Consider the following 18301-nt stretch of genomic DNA (forward strand, 5'->3'; position numbering starts at 1 on the left):
AAATTCTCTGAATTTACCAGAGCAGCTGTAATCTACATGGACTTCTGCTTCAATCAACAATTCTCAATTGCCTTCCCCTAAGAAAACCCGAGCTCTGAAATTCAGCCATTACTTGATCACAGAGATCATTCTTGTTCTCATCTCAAATAATGTTTATGAATCAGGCATGTTGACTCACCAACGCACGCCTCTCCATTGGGTCTGCGTGTGTACCCAGGGGGGCAGATGCACATGTAGGTGCCGATGAGATTCTTACAGCTCATGCCTCTGCTCTCACAGTCATCGATGCCATCATCACACTCATTCTGGTCTGGGGGAGAGAACACGATGCATTAACACAGACACACACACACACACACATACATACAAACATACACACACATACTAAACAGCACCTTGAGTATAACCGAATCCCCCCCCCTTCACACACACACACACCAACCACATCCCCTTCTCCATTCTGGTAGGTGTTCATAAAGAGTTAGAGCTCTGTTTAAAACTGAAACATAAATACCATCCTACACACTCCACAGACTCTCCCCCCCCCCCGCCTCAGCCCAGCAGATCCACCCCTGTGCTTCACTAATAAAACTGTTGCTAGAGTCTCTCCCACTTCGTTGAGACAGACCATGGAAACTTTCAAACCAATCAAACCCGTTCCCTATCCAAGGCTTCACTGCACGACTTAGCCGTCGCAGGTTTAAACCAGAGGCCCCCAGTTCCTAGTATGTACCTAAAGTAGACGTGATCCACCAGACGGATACTGTACCTTTGCACATTCTCTTGTCCTCTCTCAGTACGTAGCCCGTGGGGCATTTACACTCATAGGATCCCACCACGTTGACGCAGCGGAAGGCACACAGCAAAGCATTCTGAGAACATTCGTTGATGTCTGGAAACAAGAGAAGGGCCAAGGTCAACCGGACTTTGACTAACACAGGAGGGACAGGGATATTCCCATCCCTCGATGGCATTGCCAGGGCTACACAGTGAGACGCAATGCGTAGTGCCGCCTGGGTGCTGACGTCACTGGGAGAGCGTTGGGAGGGATGCGAGCCTATACCTTCACATGTCATCATGGGACCTGGCTCGAAGCCTTCGTCACATGCGCACTCGAACGCTCCGATCACGTTGGTGCATGTGCCGTTGCCACAGGGGTTGCCCAGGTCGCACTCGTCAGTGTCTGCATGGGAGACAGGAGAGCACGGGGTCATGTGACCTCGGGGTCATGTGACCTCAGGGTCATGTGACCTCGAGAGATCTGGAAGGGCTGTGTGCGTGTGTGTGGTTGTGTGTATGTGTGTGTTGTTACGTGTGTGTGTGTGAGTGTAGTACTGGCCTTTACAGTGGACTCCGGTGGTGTCCAGCGTGTAACCGAATGGACACTCGCAGCGGAACGAGCTGTCTGTGTTGATGCACACGCCGTTGGAGCAGATGTTGGGGTTGGTGGTGCACTCGTCGATGTCTACAAACGCATCACAAACACATCACAAACACCGCTCCTCCGGTTAGCCAACTCATAGGGTGATGAGGGTAGGATGGGGAAGACCTCAACATAAAGCAAACATACCTATGGGGTTGTCGTCTGGGCCGATTCTCTGGCCAACAGCATGGCAGAGCTGAGAGAAAACCTCTGGAACAGAAACAGGCGTATGAGTGAACACACGACAACAAACGCTGTTTGAGAGGAAACAACCGTGTCAGTCAGTGGGTGTTTGGCAGTGGAGATTTGACTTTGCCCACCTTCGTTCTTGCCGGGGCAGATCTCACAGGGGTCGCCCCAGCCCTGGCCCGGCATGGCACTGCAGCAGCAGTCCCCCTTGGTGGTGTTCAGGGGCTTGGGGGACAGGCAGCGCCCGCTCTCGAACTTGGTGTAGCAATAGTTGACGCGGATATCTGAGGACGGAACCAGGAAGAAGAAGAAATGAAGGGAGTTAGGGTTTGTGTGGTGGTTGGGGGTGTGAGGGGGGAGGGACGAGGGACGAGGGAGGGGGAGTGGGGGTGGGGGGGGGGAGAGAGGGCCGTTCGTGCCCAGCGGAGGCCTATGCCAAGTGTCTGCCAGGCTCTCTGTCATGTTAGTATGTGGAGCCTGCTTTTCTTCTTGGCCTTTGAGCTGTAATGAAAAGCACATGGCCCAAGCCTTGCTAGTGCTGGCCTTCTCTTAACTCAACACAAATAAGCTATCTGACCCCCATAGATCACACACAGACCCACACACCTGGCTCTGAAGCATAGATCACACATGGTCTCCCCCCCCCACACACACACAGACACACACACACACACACACACACACACACAGACACACCTGGCCCCATGTGTGTCAGGCAGTGTCTTGTTACTTTGCTCCAACAAAACTGATTTGTCAGCTTCTCTGAAACAGGGAGATTGATGTGGCCCAGGCACAGCTGTGTGTGTCCATGTGTGAGAAACGAAATGTAGATGTTTCAGTAATACTGTAGTGGCCCCTGGTTTTGAAAGGGTGACCGAGGTATTTTTATGTTTTAATCCCAGACCTGGCAATTCCTCCACACCAAAACCCCCCACCCCCTCTGCCCTTCCAAATCCTCCCTTATTCCCCTCAGCTGCAAGACAGAAAACAGCAGGAATTGTAAACTGCTTCGCAAAACTGATGATGTCATCATTTCAATGTTTGGAGGGGGAACTCCCTATCATTGGTCTGAATAGTCCCCCACCCATGCACAAAACACACACACAAAACACACACAGAAAAAAACACGCACACGGACACACACACATTGAGTGCTCTGAGGAAATGGAAAAGTGATCTGTTCAGAGCCACCCTTGGCCTCAGCAAGGCAGAAACAGCAGAAAGAACTGGAACAGAGTGTGCTGCTTCGCAGAGCAAAGGATAGAGCCCAGCTACATCACTTCTCTACAGCTTTTACCAGAGGAGATCCTCCCAAACGAATACTTTCCACTGTACTTGAGTACAGTTTGATGGGTTTATATCTTACACAGGGAAGTTTGAGGATGCGCAACTCTTTTACGGCCCTCTCTCTTGGGTCAATATGTCAACGGAGAGAGAGGGACAAACTACCAAGTGTTTAGAAATGTGAAAAGCACACATACACACACACACACACTCACCCAAACATCTGCGACCTGTGCCAGAGAGCTGGAAGCCTTCCGGACAGACGCAGGTGAAGCTTCCCTCAGTGTTGGAGCAGGTCCCGAACAGGCAGATATCAGGAGTCTGGGAACACTCGTCAATATCTGGAACACATGGAACCATTTTGATCAGTCACCATCAGAGCCAGGAACCATGAATCAGGGCTTTGATTCAAACTTCCAGTTGAGGGACATTTCCTGTGCAGTAAGTGTAAGGCCAATATGAGTCCTCGTCACAGATTACTTTGACGACCGTTACTCCAGGGTGGAGCGAGAAGGATTAACAACCGAAAAGGCCTTCGTCATGGTAACCAGGAAGGCCCAGTGCTCACAGTTTCTAGAAACATGGCCCAGCTCCGTCTGGGAAATATCCCCTCATCAGTCGAAACTGTTTAAATAAACAAAGTGGTACGTGTTGGTGTCTGTGGATGAAGTGCAATGTGTAAGGGAGATATGTTTGATTTGTGTGTATGTGTGTTTATGTGTGTGTGTGTGTGTGTGTGTCTGAGTGTGTGTGGGCGAGGGGGGAGGAGAAATGTGTGTGTGTAAGTGGATGAGGTGAAGTGTGTAAGGGAGATATATGTGATATGTGTGTGTGTGTGTGTGTGGGCAGGGGGGCCAAGGGTTTAAGACAGATATGTGTGTGAGGGGAGGGTGCGGGGGTGAAAGAGAAATGTGTGTGTAAAGGGGTGAAAGGAGAAATGTTACAAGCTTCCTGTCAACCACTGAAATCAGCTCAAATAGAGACTTATGCCTGACTGTTATCTTGTATCAACATGATACAAGATAACATGACTGCATTTTGAAATTTGATTGAAAGAAATGTGCTGATATGTAAACTGGGGCTTTATTTGAGAACTCTTGGGTGTGTGGCGGGTGTGGATGGGAAGGAGAACCTTGAGAACCATAAGAACCTTGAGAACCTTGTCTCTGGGGATGGTTTTACCTTCACAGGTCTCGTCTTGGATGTAGTAGCCAGGCGGGCAGATGCACCTGTAGGAACCATCCAGATTCTGACAGGTCCCTGGACCACAAGTCCCAGGATTCACTGCACACTCATTGACATCTGTGGGAGGGAAATTACACAGGAAGACATTTTCACTCTGTGGAAAAGAAAAGATCCAGAGAGATATAGAGGGACTAGAGAAGGGGGAGGTGGAAACAGGCTTCTTACCAATACATATCCTTCCATCAGCAGTGAGTTCGTATCCGTCGCGGCAGTGGCAGATGAAGGAGCCGATGCTGTTGATACAGTCTCCGTTCCTACAAAGGCCTCTCTGAGTGGAGCACTCGTCCGTATCTGACAGGACGTCGGCAAAAAAGGTCACAGACATTAATTTGATGAAAGCCACACACGAATATTATCAATGTTATCAACAAGACTACATTTGTGCATGTGCTCCCACGTGTTAACACACACACACACAGACGCACACGCACATACACACTCACCGATGCAGTCGTTGTTGTGTGAGAGCTGAAAGCCAGGATAGCAGAGGCAGTTGTAGGATCCCACCGTGTTCTTACACGTCCCATTCCCGCAAGGTTGTCTCTCGCACTCGTCCACATCTGAGACCAGACAGCACAGCGTCATGGCAAAAACGTCAAGCAACCAGAAACAAACTGAGGAGGGGCCACACACAGGTGAGATCGAACCCACGCGGGCGAGATCGACCACACCCCGTGAGATCGACCCCACGCGGGCGAGATCGACCACACCCCGTGAGATCGACCACACCCCGGTGAGATCGACCACACCCCGTGAGATCGACCACACCCCGGTGAGATCGACCACACCCCGTGAGATCGACCACACCCCGGTGAGATCGACCACACCCCGTGAGATCGACCACACCCCGGTGAGATCGACCACACTTACCGATGCACATGGAGAGGTCGGGGGTGGCCTTGAAGCCGTTGGGACAGACGCAGCGGTAGCTTCCCAGCGTGTCGATGCACTGGCCAGGACTGCAGACACCCGGGTTCTCCACACACTCATTACGGTCTGCTCAGGGACAGGTGGGGAGGAAGTGACACGCGAGGAAGGGAAAGAAAACGGTTGTTAATGTGTTCTATCGTGTTCAAATCAAATTGGATTTTATATATATATATGGCCTTTTTTTTACAAACAAGGGCCTACCCATTTTGCCCATAAAACCGCACCTAAACAAGCTTAACACTCGCAAAGAAGACAAGGAAAGACACCCAGGAAAACCCAGAGAGATAAGCTCCCAAAGAGACACTCAGTCCCTCAGTCACATTGTTGCCTTGTTGGCTTTTACCCTCCTGGCTCCCTTCCACAGAAACACAGGAAGGAAAACAGGATGCAGAACACGAGTCACCGAGTCCACATCAGTGTGGCCTTTCTCTTAGTTACTTGGAGGCTGCTGGGGGTTTGCGTGTGTGTGTGTGTGTGTGTGTGTGTGTGGGTGGAGGGGGGGGGGGTGTCACAGTCCCTCCCAGCCCCTCAAGAGACGGGTAAGATCTGTAGCACAGAACCCTGACACATTCTTCTCATACCATCTCTCTCACTTCACTCGGCTAGCTGCTAACTACAACAGCATGCAGACACACATTCCTCTCGTCCCTCCAAAGATGCCAGTCTGGTTCAGATTGAGCTCCTCAACTGCTTCTGAGGCATTGTTTGGGAATGACAACGAAGAAGAATGTCAATGAGAATAGGTTTGCCGTGACACTATCAAAGGGCTTGTCCCTGGTTTGGGAGCTGTAAGTGATGAAAGCCTGGAGAGTGTTCTCCAGAGAAGGCCGATGGCTCCCAGTGTTCCTCCAGGGGGATGGGATGCAGGCTGGTCTTACCCAGACACTGGCCCGTGGGGGTGAAGCGATAGCCAGGCTTGCACTCGCAGCGGTAGCTCCCTGGCATGTTCAAACAGGCGGCGTTCTTCTGGCACAGCGGCCCATTCTGACACTCATCGATATCTGGGGGAGAGAGAGAGAGAGAGAGAAAGACAGAGAGAGACAGAGAGAGAGAGAGAGAGAGAGAAAGACAGAGAGAGAGAGACAGAGAGAGAGAGAGAGAGAGAGAGAGAGAGAGAGAGAGAGAGAGAGAGAGAGGGAGAGAGAGAGAGAGAGAGTGAGAGAGAGAGAGAGAGAGAGAGAGAGAGAGAGAGAGAGAGAGAGAGAGAGAGAGAGAGAGAGAGAGAGAGAGAGAGAGAGAAAAAAAGAGTAAAGAGTGAGGGATGGATGGAGATAGAGAGAGAGAGAGAGAGAGAGAGAGAGAGAGAGAGAGAGAGAGAGAGAGAGAGAGAGAGAGAGAGAGAGAGTGAGAGAGAGAGAGAGAGAGAGAAGGAGAGAAAAAAAGAGATCACGTCTCCATGTCTCTCTCACCCTGCGACAGCATGCACCAGTGGGCGGGGCTTACCTTCACAGATGAGCAGTTTGTCGTTGTACACGAAGCCCATTGGACACTCACACCTGAAGCTACCAATCATGTTGATGCACACCCCGTTTTCGCACACACCTGGGATTTGCCTGCACTCATCGATGTCTGGAACACAGAGGGGAAGACACAGAGGCAGGGCACGTGATTGGAGCCCACACACACACAGTCAGAGACAGGATTCATCAGGGATCGAAGAGGACTGTGGCGACATACCCATGACCTGTCCCGTGTAGATATCTATGTAATATCCTGGTCTCTCACTACCACACAGGGTGGCAAACTCAGCTGTTGAAGAGTCACACCATAGATTAGAATAATGGAAATGATGTCTGTATGAGTCTGTATGAGTCTGTGTGTGTGTGACCCATACTCACTGGTACTGGGGACAGGACACTGTTTGCAGGGTTTGTTCCATGCCCGGCCAATGTTGTAGGAACAGCAGCACATCTTCTGGGTCATGTTGAAGGTCAGCTCTCCATCGCACGTGTTGTTGTCTGAGTAGAAGTTCCTGTAACAGTAGCTCTTCCTCATATCTGTGTGTGTGTGTGCAGGCGAACCACAGATATGGTTACAATCCCCCCCAAAAGGTCAATAACAGTTCTCAACCAGGGTCCAGATGCGGTCGACCAATGGCGCGCCAGGACTCACCCATGCAGTTATTTCCTCCGTTGACCTGCATGTAGTCCACAGGACAGATGCAGGTGTAGTTTCCCACTGTGTTGTAGCACTGGCCTGGACCACAGATCCCTGGACGCTCACACTCATTCACATCTACGCAGAGACAGGGGTCAGAGGTTGTGTTATTCGGAACACACGACAAAGAAACACAGGGAAACACAAAGATTTTTCACCTTAATTCCTTCATTTCCTTCCTGAATTCCTGAATGTGCCCTAATTCATCGTTTCATTGCACTCCTTGACGTTCGCAGTAAACATTCCACGTAAAAAAATAAATAAATAGATAATTGAATGGAAAGCTGTTTCAGTGAGTGAGAGAGCGCCCAAAGTAGACATTTGAGGTAGGAATGCCATCAGCCCTCCAGCCCAGCAGTGAGATGTAAAGTTGACTGTAATTAATCATGTTGGATGTAGATGCCTGGAATTTCCTGAACGGGCTTTTGTTCTCTTCTCGCAAGCGCGCCCCCCATTAAAATGCTATTAGCCACATGTCCTTTCTTCTAACCTCCTCCCTCTCTCTAAACTCTCTCTTTCTCCTCCATGCCACTGCCTTCACGCCATCTTCAAGCTACCCTTCATCCTCTCTTCTTTTCACCCTGTCTCAGGCTCCTTTATTTTCGTGGACTATTTCTCTCCCCGCTCCACCCATCTCTAAGCTTTTGTATTCCTCTTCATCCATCCTCTCTTCCTCCTCTCTTCCTCCTCCCCCCCTCCACCCCACTCCATCCTGCTCCTCCACCCTTCCCTCCCCTCTCTAGCAAGCCCACTGTTCCGGGTGGTTCCGTTGGGACATGCGGGAAGCAAACTGTCCAACACCAGGATCAGAGAACACTTCTCTTCCAGACACTCCTCTCCATGGCTGGACTCAATTTCCTTTTCCACCTCGGTCATCTTTTAGCACGTGTGTATGTGTGTGTGTGAGGGGAGGGAGAAGGGGGTTGTTAGTGTGTTTGCGGGGGTGTGTGAGTGTGACCGTACGGAAGCCTTGTGTGTCTCTCTGAGTGCGTGTTCATGTGTGTGTGTGTGTGTGTGTGTTTACCTTCACAGACTCTGGTGTCCGTGTTGAGCTCGAAGCCTCTGGGGCACTCACACTGGAAGCTGCCAAACGTGTTAATGCAGTTTCCTCCCTGGCACAAGCCCGGCAGCTCCAGACACTCGTTGATGTCTGCCGAGGAGGACCACAGGACAGAGAGGGAGGTGGAGGGGGGAAACGTTAACAGGTTCAACATAGTAAGGAAGCTCCTGATCTTTACTATCATTATCTTCATCATCATCGTGTCTGACCTTCCAGGATGACGGTGATGGGATTGGGTCTGAACCCTTCGCCTCCGGGACACAGAGTTCTATACTCCGCTGAAAGACAGGACATTACACTACCGTCAACGCAAAACAAACAACGTGAATCAGCCTCCGATTTGAATTAAGAGTCGATTGATTCGCCTTCTTTCCCTGCAATCGGCAGATCATAAGAGTTGATTCCAAGTGATTCAGAGTGAGTAGTGTGGGCAGACTAGCTCCAGACTGACTCACTGGTGTTGACAGAGGGGCAGGATTCACACGGCGTTCCCCAGGCCTGGCCTTCAGAACAGCAGCATGATGCTTTGGACACCCCCACACCGATCTCATTGGAACATTCCAAACTCTCTGAAGCGTCCCCTCTGGAATGGAATTCCAGGTAGCAGTTTCCAGATCGAATGTCTTGAGAATAGTAGGCAAATAAACACACACACACACACATACACTTATTATCCATACAACAATCCCTTGCATGTTTAAAGAACCTAGGCCTGGGTAAGTGTCTGTGGCCTCACCTACACAGCCGACATGTGTGGGGTTGAGCTGGAAGTCTGGGGGACAGTTACAATGGTAGCTTCCAGGGATGTTGACACAGATGCCGTTCATGCAGAAGGTCGGGTCCGCACACTCGTTTACGTCTGAGAAGGGAGGTGAGAGAAGGGAGGAGGTGAGGGGAGGTGAGGAAGGGGAGGGAGGGGAGGTGAGGTGAGAGAGAGGAGGTGAGAGAGAGGAAGTGAGGGGGGGTGAAAGAGGGGAGAAGAGGGAGGGAGGGGAGGTGAGAGAGGGGAAGTGAGGAAGGGGAGGTGAGAGAGGGGAGGTGAGAGAGGGGAGGGGAGGGAGGGAAGGGGAGAGAGGTGAGGGAGGGAGGGGAGGTGAGAGAGGGGAAGTGAGAGAGGGGAGGTGAGAGGAGGGAGGTGAGAGAGGGGAGGTGAGGGAGGGGAGGAGAGAGGAGGGAGGTGAGAGAGGGGAGGTGAGAGAGGGGAAGTGAGAGAGGGGAGGTGAGGGGAGGTGAGAGAGGGGAGGTGAGGGGAGGTGAGGGAGGGAGGGGAGGAGAGAGGGGAGGTGAGAGGAGGGAGGTGAGAGAGGGGAGGTGAGAGAGGGGAAGTGAGAGAGGGGAGGTGAGGGGAGGTGAGAGAGGGGAGGTGAGGGGAGGTGAGGGAGGGGAGGAGAGAGGGGAGGTGAGAGGAGGGAGGTGAGAGAGGGGAGGTGAGGGGAAGAGAGGATAAAAGATTGATAGACAAAGAAAGAGAAAGAGAATCAAGCATTTGTAAGAATATACCAGGAGTTGTCTGTGTTTCTGTGTGTGAGTGAGAGACTGGTTTTAAGGAGTGGGAAGCTGCCCAGGGAGGAGAGAAAAGACAAGATGTGATCATGTTTGTGGAGCTAGTCATCTGAACTGAGGGAATAGGATGTTGTGTTACCTGTACAGTTGCCTCCACTCCTGTCCAGCTCATAGCCGATGTTACATTCACATCTGAATAGCCCTGGAATGTTCTGGCACCTTCCATTGACGCAGATGTCAGCAAAGGTACACTCGTCAATATCTGTGAACGGGAGAGAGGCAGATAAGAGGAAGAGAGGAGATGAAGAGAGAAAGACAGAAAAATATGGACGTAGAAAGAGATAGAAAGAGAGTAGGACAGAAAGCAGAAGAGAGGGAGAGAGAGAGAAAGAGAGTAGGACAGAAAGCAGAAGAGAGGGAGAGAGAGAGAAAGAGAGTAGGACAGACAGTAGAAGAGAGGGAGAGAGAGAGAAAGAGAGTAGGACAGAAAGCAGAAGAGAGGGAGAGAGAGAGAAAGAGAGTAGGACAGAAAGTAGAAGAGAGGGAGAGAGAGAGAAAGAGAGTAGGACAGAAAGCAGAAGAGAGGGAGAGAGAGAGAAAGAGAGTAGGACAGAAAGCAGAAGAGAGGGAGAGAGAGAGAAAGAGAGTAGGACAGAAAGCAGAAGAGAGGGAGAGAGAGAGAAAGAGAGTAGGACAGAAAGCAGAAGAGAGGGAGAGAGAGAGAAAGAGAGTAGGACAGAAAGCAGAAGAGAGGGAGAGAGAGAGAAAGAGAGTAGGACAGAAAGCAGAAGAGAGGGAGAGAGAGAGAAAGAGAGTAGGACAGAAAGTAGAAGAGAGGGAGAGAGAGAGAAAGAGAGTAGGACAGAAAGTAGAAGAGAGGGAGAGAGAGAGAAAGAGAGTAGGACAGAAAGCAGAAGAGAGGGAGAGAGAGAGAAAGAGAGTAGGACAGAAAGCAGAAGAGAGGGAGAGAGAGAGAAAGAGAGTAGGACAGAAAGCAGAAGAGAGGGAGAGAGAGAGAAAGAGAGAGACAGAGAACCAAGAAAGAGGGAGAGAGAGAGAAAGAGAGTAGGACAGAAAGCAGAAGAGAGGGAGAGAGAGAGAAAGAGAGTAGGACAGAAAGTAGAAGAGAGGGAGAGAGAGAGAAAGAGAGTAGGACAGAAAGTAGAAGAGAGGGAGAGAGAGAGAAAGAGAGAGAGAGAGAGAGAGAGAGAGAGAGAGAGAAAGAGAGAGACAGAGAACCAAGAAAGAGGGACCACAGCTGTGAGGGATTAGTAAATCATGGGACAGAGGTGGAAAATCGTCTGAAGGAGACACAAAGTGAAGGCTGTATTCACCTCTCTAAAGTGACACTTCTGGGGCAAAATAACTCAACCAGACAGGAGAATATCCCCCCCCCCCCCCCCCTCACACACACACACACATCCATTTATATACACATACAGCACCCCACCAACCTTACTGCATACTCTCTTTCGTAAATACTTTCTCTCTTACTGTTCATCACTGACACACACACACACACCTGCATTACACATTGCTAATGCTCAGAAAATCAAACATACCAGAATTAGGTCACCCTCACAATGTATATTTTCCTATATCAGTAGAAAAATTTGTCACATGGATTTGTAATGAATGTATTAGTAGACATAAACAGATCCTTGGATTTAAAGCACACATATTTGACAGCATACCAGGGGAATAATATACAAAAGTAATTCTCCTGCGTAGATGACGACACATGGCCATACTGCGGCCCCATCATGGCAGTGTGTGTGTGTGTGTGTGTGTGTGTGTGTGTGTGTGAGGGTGTGTATTACCCTCGCAGGCCTTGCCGTCCGGCGTGGGGATGAAGCCCATATCACACTCGCAGCGGTAGCCTCCAGGCATGTTGAGACAGTGTCCGCTCTCACACAGGTTCCCATTCTCTGTGCACTCGTCACTATCTGCATGGGAGCAAACACACACACACACACACGACACACACACACACATCAAAACAGGTGACATAACCGAGGTTTGGGGCAGTTGCATGTGTGAGGCATGTGTGCGTGTGTGTGTGCAGTGTGGTGTATGGGAGGTGTGGAGTGTGTTTACATTACATTTAGTCATTCTAGTCGCTCTTATCCAGAGCGATTTACAGTAAGTACAGGGACATACCCCCCCCCCCCGAGGCAAATAGGGTGAAGTGCCTTGCCCAAGGACACTACGTCATTTGGCACGGCCGGGAATCGAACTAACAACCTTCTGATTAATAGCCCCAATTCCCGAACCGCTCAGCCATCTGAGACACCCCCCAGCGTGTATATGTGTGTCTGTCGTACCTGTGCAGTAGAAGCCGTCTCCAGAGTAGCCATCCTTGCAGACACAGCGGTAGGAGCCCATGGTGTTCATGCACTCTGCGTTGTTGCTACACATGTGAGTTCCGTTGGAGCACTCATCCAGATCTGTCCAGACACAAGCACAACCATCCTGACTGTCTGAACACGCACACAGGGTCATACTACAGCCAGGTGGACTGTAGCTGGTTCTAACAAGGGGCACTACTTGCGTACGGTTAGACCATAGATCCCAGGTAATGGTCTTGATGGCGAACAGTTAGACAGGTGCGTGAGTAAGAGGCTGTAGACATTAGGGAATGGTCTAAACTGTGCAGAGCTAGACAGGTGGATGTGTATTTGACTGTAGACATGAGGTCATAGTCTAAACTGTGTTTAGTTAGACGGGAGGGTGAGTAACAGGCTGTAGACATTAGGTAATGGTCTAAACTGTGTAAAGTTCGCACTATGTGGGAATGTGAAGGGTTGTTCAGTAGAAGCAGTCCTATCTGTGTGTTCATAGAAGCAGTCCTATCTGTGTGTTCATAGAGGCAGTCCTATCTGTGTGTTCATAGAGGCAGTCCTATCTGTGTGTTCATAGAGGCAGTCCTATCTGTGTGTTCATAGAGGCAGTCCTATCTGTGTGTTCATAGAGGCAGTCCTATGTGTGTGTTCATAGAGGCAGTCCTATCTGTGTGTTCATAGAGGCAGTCCTATCTGTGTGTTCATAGAGGCAGTCCCACTGTACCTGTGCATTTGAGGCCATTGCCTATCCATCCTGGAGCACAGCTGCATTTGAAGCTGCCGGCTGTGTTGGTGCATGCGGCGTGGCGGTCGCAGTTATGGGCTCCGATCTCACACTCGTTGATATCTGACACAGAGAGGAAGGCAGACAGGAACTGTGAGATGGTCCGTTCAGATCATACTGCATCACACCAAACCAGGCCAGGCCAGAATAGTCTCAAACAGGCCAGAATAGACCAAACACTCCAGACCAGGCCAATCCAGACCAAGCCAAGCCAGGCCAAGCCAAGCCAAGCCAAGCCGGGGGCCTGTCCAAATGCTGGCTGAACGAACAGTTCTTAAAGGAACAGCCTCCAGGCAGTGTGGACCAAACTGCAATCCAGCCACAGCCTCATAAACACAGCTGCAGATAGGCTTCATTCTGTCTTTGTTTCACGATGGCAATGCAGTCATTGAAACCTTAATAGCTGGCATGTTCGCAGTCCCAGATGTAGAAACTCTGTGATTCTGAAATATGAATTGTATCAAATCGTGCGGTTCTGGCATGCCTTAGGGACCTCTACAAACAAACAGCCTTCCTTTCATTCCAAAACCAGTATCATTTCTCACTGTGGGACAGACTGCTAGCCTATTTATTAGCTATAATTATCCAGTGTAATCATCTAACGCATCTCTCCATATGTCTCTCCATGCGCCATGCTATCACACTAACACCAGAAACGAACAAATGAAAGCAATGAGCAATGAGGACAATTAAAATCCCCTCAAATGAAATCCTCTCGTGTCATGAAACAAGGCTGAAGGGGCTCCAGTTTAGGGTGTGACTCGTGAATATCCCCGCAAGATGTTTGTGTGCAACCTGCCAAGAACGACAGCCATGCAGAACACACTGAACCCAGAGTCTAGAGATGGATCGTGTCAAGGTAGTTTGGTCGTCATTATTAAACCAAAACAAAGACACTCATTAACTTGACCAAGAAACAACCATCTGGAAAACAATGCCTGGCAGTTGACCTGGAACAGCATGTACAAGAGAGCGTGCATGTCAGAGCCCTTGTTATCAGCCCTTACACACGCGCACACACACACACACACACTTTACTCTATTCTTCATCAAAGCAGCAATTCCCAACACTGTCAATTAGGGCAGACTGCAGTCTGATTGGCTGCCACGCCGAAGAAATGCTGGAGGCCTTTGCATGTTGCCCTCGACGACGGTGGTAATGTATAGCTAGCTGGGTGAGTGTGCAGATCTCTGCATGATTACAGGAACCTCAGAGAACTATCTAGATTACAGATCATTCCTGCAGACCTTTGAAGCCACAGAGAGCAGAAAACACACACTCACATAAGAAAACACACACGCCGTGCCAAGAATGTGGAAATCCCAGCAGTGAACACTGAAACGGAGTGGTCGCATGCAGGACAACTGTCACGGTCGCTGCTCTGTTAGTTGGAGACAGAGTTTGTTTGGAAGGCTAATGTTTGACAGATGAGGCTCAGGAGAGAACAACTGGCCTGACAAGAAGATATACTTCATACAAAGCCTTCTTTTAAACTATAGAAACCAAAGCAAGTCTAACCCCTGACCCTGTCCCTGACCCTGTCCCTGACCCTGTCCCTGACCCTGTCCCTGTCCCTGTCCCTGTCCCTGTCCCTGTCCCTGACCCTGTCCCTGTCCCTGTCCCTGTCCCTGTCCCTGTCCCTGTCCCTGACCCTGTCCCTGACCCTGTCCCTGACCCTGTCCCTGTCCCTGACCCTGACCCTGTCCCTGACCCTGTCCCTGACCCTGTCCCTGTCCCTGTCCCTGTCCCTGTCCCTGTCCCTGACCCTGTCCCTGACCCTGTCCCTGACCCTGTCCCTGTCCCTGTCCCTGTCCCTGTCCCTGACCCTGTCCCTGACCCTGTCCCTGTCCCTGTCCCTGACCCTGACCCTGTCCCTGACCCTAACTCCCCTTGTAACCCCTGAACACAGTTTCTTGGCTCCAGGGCTAGGGTTAGGCCTTATTTACTGCAATGGACACTCCCAGAACTCGCAAACCCCTACGCCCCGCTAATGCATCCCCGCCCAAACGAACACACACACACCCACCCACCCACACCACACACACACCTACTAACAGTGCATACTCTACAGTACTCAGCAGTGTGGAATAAATGAGAAACGATTCCCCCGGGACCGTCCTTTACAGCTGGATCAGATGTGAGTTTTAGACCAGCCCCTTCCCTAGCAGACCCCTCTCTCATGGGCTGGTCTCCAAGCAGCCTGTATCAACACAGTCCTTCAGCCAGGGGCAGTCTCTCCGGACGCTCATCTACCCCTTTGGCTCTGTGGACCTCTGAACGGGTATGGTTTGACACACGGCCAGCATTGAGAAGGTCTGTGGGAAAGCAACGGGTCTGTTCGTTACGAAAGAACAAGACGTTTTTGAGTTCGCCCGGCCTGAGTGGAATTACTAAAGATTGATTCCATCGCATTCCAAAGGCCGGAATTCCAAACCTGTGAATCAGAACAGGCTTCTCAGCAAGTCCGGTTTTCTCAAAACAAGGAAAATATTAACATATGTGCGCGATTGGAATGTGGAGTGAGTAAGTGTGTGTGTGTGTGTGTGTGCGTGGGTGTATATGTGTATATGTGTGTGAGTGTGTGTGTGTGTGGTGGGGCACTCTCCAGGGTCTATCTTAGTTAAGACAGATGTGTTTGTTTGCATCTGAAGGAGAACACTGTAGTCCTGACTGCATGGCACACAGTCACTCAGACCCAGCTAATCAAACCCAGAGCTGAAAGATAGGAAAAGGTGGAACGCTGTCTGGAACCTTCTATTCTGACTCTGAGTCTTCCAAGCTCCTCAAGTTGCTGATGACTAAGTGGGATTATCAATCAACCTACCAGATTCTGGCGGGTGTATTTAACAAGCGCTCTGTCAGAGGAACAGGGAGTGACTCCTGGCTGGTTGCTGGAGCCTCTGCAGGTGATTACGTGTTGCAGTGTGACTCCAAGCATCACGTCATGTTTAAATGATGCTAATGAAAGGACAACAAAGGGGCAAACAGACCTCGCAATTCAATACAAATGTCGGACGGCGGATGAAGGTGATCTCACTGTGCGCATGAAGGTGTGTGTGCATGGGTGTGTGTGTGTGTGTTTTGCAGCTCCGACAAGAGCCCATCGAGCCAGTCAATCATCAATGCAAGTGGATTCCCCCACTCTCCGCCACTCTGCATACCCCCCCTCATTTCTTCCCTTCGTTCATCCCTCCCTCCCTCCCTCCCCCCCTCCCTCCCTCCCTCCCTCCCTCCCTCCCTCCCTCCCTCCCTCCCTCCCTCCCTCCCTCCCTCCCTCCCTCCCTCCCTCCCTCCCTCCCTCCCTCCCTCCCTCTCCCCCCCCCTCCCTCCCTCCCTCCCTCCCTCCCTCCCTCCCTCCCTCCCTCCCTCCCTCCCTCCCTCCCTCCCTCCCTCCCTCCCTCTCCCCCCCCCCTCCCTCCCTCCCTCCCTCTCCCCCCCTCCCTCCCTCCCTCCCTCCCTCGCCTGACCAGCAGCAGCCTCTCCCTGACTCACCATCCTCTCACTCTCACTTAGTCCTCTCCACACATGACATCATCTCTTTGTGTTCCTGAGGTAAGATTCAGGAATTCATTTAGCAGGTGGAGCCGGCAAACAAGAAACCTGGTTTCCAGTCTGCTCTGAGAATTCCAACAGATGTGTGTGTGTGTGTGTGTGTGTGTCTTCAATGTGTGTGTGTGTGTGGTTCTGTTATTCACCTGTGCAGCCGGTGGACCCCTTGCGTACTGAGTAGCCTCGGTCACAGTGGCAGATGAAGGAGCCCTTGGTGTTCTCACAGTTTCCACTCAGACAGATGTTAGGGTTCAGCTCACACTCATCCACATCTACATACCAGGAGAGGGAGGGAGGGAGGGAGGGAGGGAGGGAGGGAGGGAGGGAGGGAGGGAGGGAGGGAGGGAGGGAGGGAGGGAGGGCATCATAAATGAAAAAAATAGATGTGCAAGAACATTCACACTGTGACATTTTGATCACAGTTGATGACAGCTGTATCCTTGCTGGTGGCTTTCTAAAGTAAAAAAGTTATCCCACTTTAGTCTGTAGTTCCAGGAAGGGCATTTTAGACCTTAAAATAATAGCTACAGAGGAGTGTTTAAAATGACCAAAAAAGGGCCCCTGCCCTGCACTACACTAAGTGTGTGTGTGTGTGTTCTTTAAAGCGCTAACCTCACTCCTGTCAGATTCCTGTTTTATGCTCTGTAAAACACCACAGACAGCGTTGTTTTGAACTGACTAGTCATGCCAAGACTTCTGTTACCCACTTTCTATTTGCATGAATTTAACCAATTAAAATTTAAAGGAGTTTTGTGAAAGTGATTTATATATATTTATATATATGAGAACCTGCTACTTCTCTACCCTGTTTCTTTAAACCAGAGCTCTAAAAACCATACATTTCTCAACCAGACAACACATCATGTTTTATAAAAGTAAATTGTCCCAAATGTTCACACACACACACGCACACACAGCTGAATTACAAAGTCATACAATCATTACTTTCGGGTAACATTTGCATTGTAATACTACTGTCCACATCACAGTATCTGTCCTGGCCTGTTCTGTGTTGTCACGGTCAGTGAGGCTCTAGACTTCCACCGTGTTAGAGAGGCTAGGGAGCCGTGTTACCCACCCAGACATGTCTTCATATCCTCAGAGGACATGAAGCCGTCGAAGCAGAGACACTGGTACTCTCCAGGGATGTTGGTGCACTGGCCTCCATCACAGATATCTGGGCTGTCCTCACACTCATCGATATCTGCAGACAGACAACGCAACAGAGACAAAATCGACATCATGCATGTTTTTATACCATTGCTTCCTTTTCCACTTTAAGAACATGCAGTGAACAAGCCACACCAGGAATAGGGCAGGACATTCATCCTGTCTGTTCACGTGGGCGACGTGTCGCAAACAAACACAACAACGCCATGGAAACGCGTTGCTAATCCATCCACAGTTCGTCTCTATCCGGAGGTGTCCTGTTGACTTGTGTGTTGTGTCTTGAGATCGCCGTGACGATGGCATGACACCGTGTGTTGTGCTCCGTGCCCTGACGACGGCATGACTGGGAGTCATGGGTTTACAGAGCAGGCCTGTGGTGCAGCCCTGACCCAGGAGACCACAGCCCAGGCCCTTCTTCCTCTCAGGGGCCACTACGACTGTGGAGGGGTGATGGGGGGAGGAGGTGGGTGGGGGGTAGGGTGGGGGGTAGGGTGGGGGGGGGGTAGGGTGGGGGGGTACTGACCAGTGCAGCTCCTGAGGTCTGGCATCAGGGCGTAACCGCTGCGACAGCTGCACTCGTAGCTGCCCTCGGAGTTCGTGCAGAATGTCTCACAGCCACCATTATGGATGGTGCACTCATCAATGTCTGGAGGGAGACAAACAG

General features: G+C 50.7%; 1 protein-coding gene across 1 annotated transcript in view; it reads right to left on the reverse strand.

Moving 5' to 3' along the window:
• Positions 1-18301, reverse strand: part of fbn1 (fibrillin 1) — a 54053-nt gene that overhangs the window by 7263 nt on the left and 28489 nt on the right. Inside the window, exons 30-56 of the mRNA XM_084681828.1 lie at positions 18161-18283; positions 17546-17671; positions 16614-16739; positions 12858-12980; positions 12116-12238; positions 11612-11737; positions 9931-10053; positions 9025-9147; positions 8744-8911; positions 8498-8566; positions 8253-8378; positions 7184-7306; positions 6910-7068; positions 6749-6820; positions 6515-6640; positions 5950-6072; positions 5012-5137; positions 4585-4701; positions 4307-4432; positions 4079-4198; positions 3112-3237; positions 1744-1896; positions 1571-1633; positions 1340-1465; positions 1064-1183; positions 770-892; positions 179-310 (exon numbers count right to left, since the gene is read on the reverse strand). Coding sequence (XP_084537954.1) covers positions 179-310; positions 770-892; positions 1064-1183; positions 1340-1465; positions 1571-1633; positions 1744-1896; positions 3112-3237; positions 4079-4198; positions 4307-4432; positions 4585-4701; positions 5012-5137; positions 5950-6072; positions 6515-6640; positions 6749-6820; positions 6910-7068; positions 7184-7306; positions 8253-8378; positions 8498-8566; positions 8744-8911; positions 9025-9147; positions 9931-10053; positions 11612-11737; positions 12116-12238; positions 12858-12980; positions 16614-16739; positions 17546-17671; positions 18161-18283 — 3291 coding nt within the window. The remainder of the gene's footprint in view (positions 1-178; positions 311-769; positions 893-1063; positions 1184-1339; positions 1466-1570; positions 1634-1743; positions 1897-3111; positions 3238-4078; positions 4199-4306; positions 4433-4584; positions 4702-5011; positions 5138-5949; positions 6073-6514; positions 6641-6748; positions 6821-6909; positions 7069-7183; positions 7307-8252; positions 8379-8497; positions 8567-8743; positions 8912-9024; positions 9148-9930; positions 10054-11611; positions 11738-12115; positions 12239-12857; positions 12981-16613; positions 16740-17545; positions 17672-18160; positions 18284-18301) is intronic.

This window comes from Hypomesus nipponensis, chromosome 19 (genome assembly GCF_054491055.1).
Source record: "Hypomesus nipponensis isolate SF chromosome 19, ASM5449105v1, whole genome shotgun sequence".
Taxonomy (NCBI): Eukaryota; Metazoa; Chordata; class Actinopteri; order Osmeriformes; family Osmeridae; genus Hypomesus; species Hypomesus nipponensis.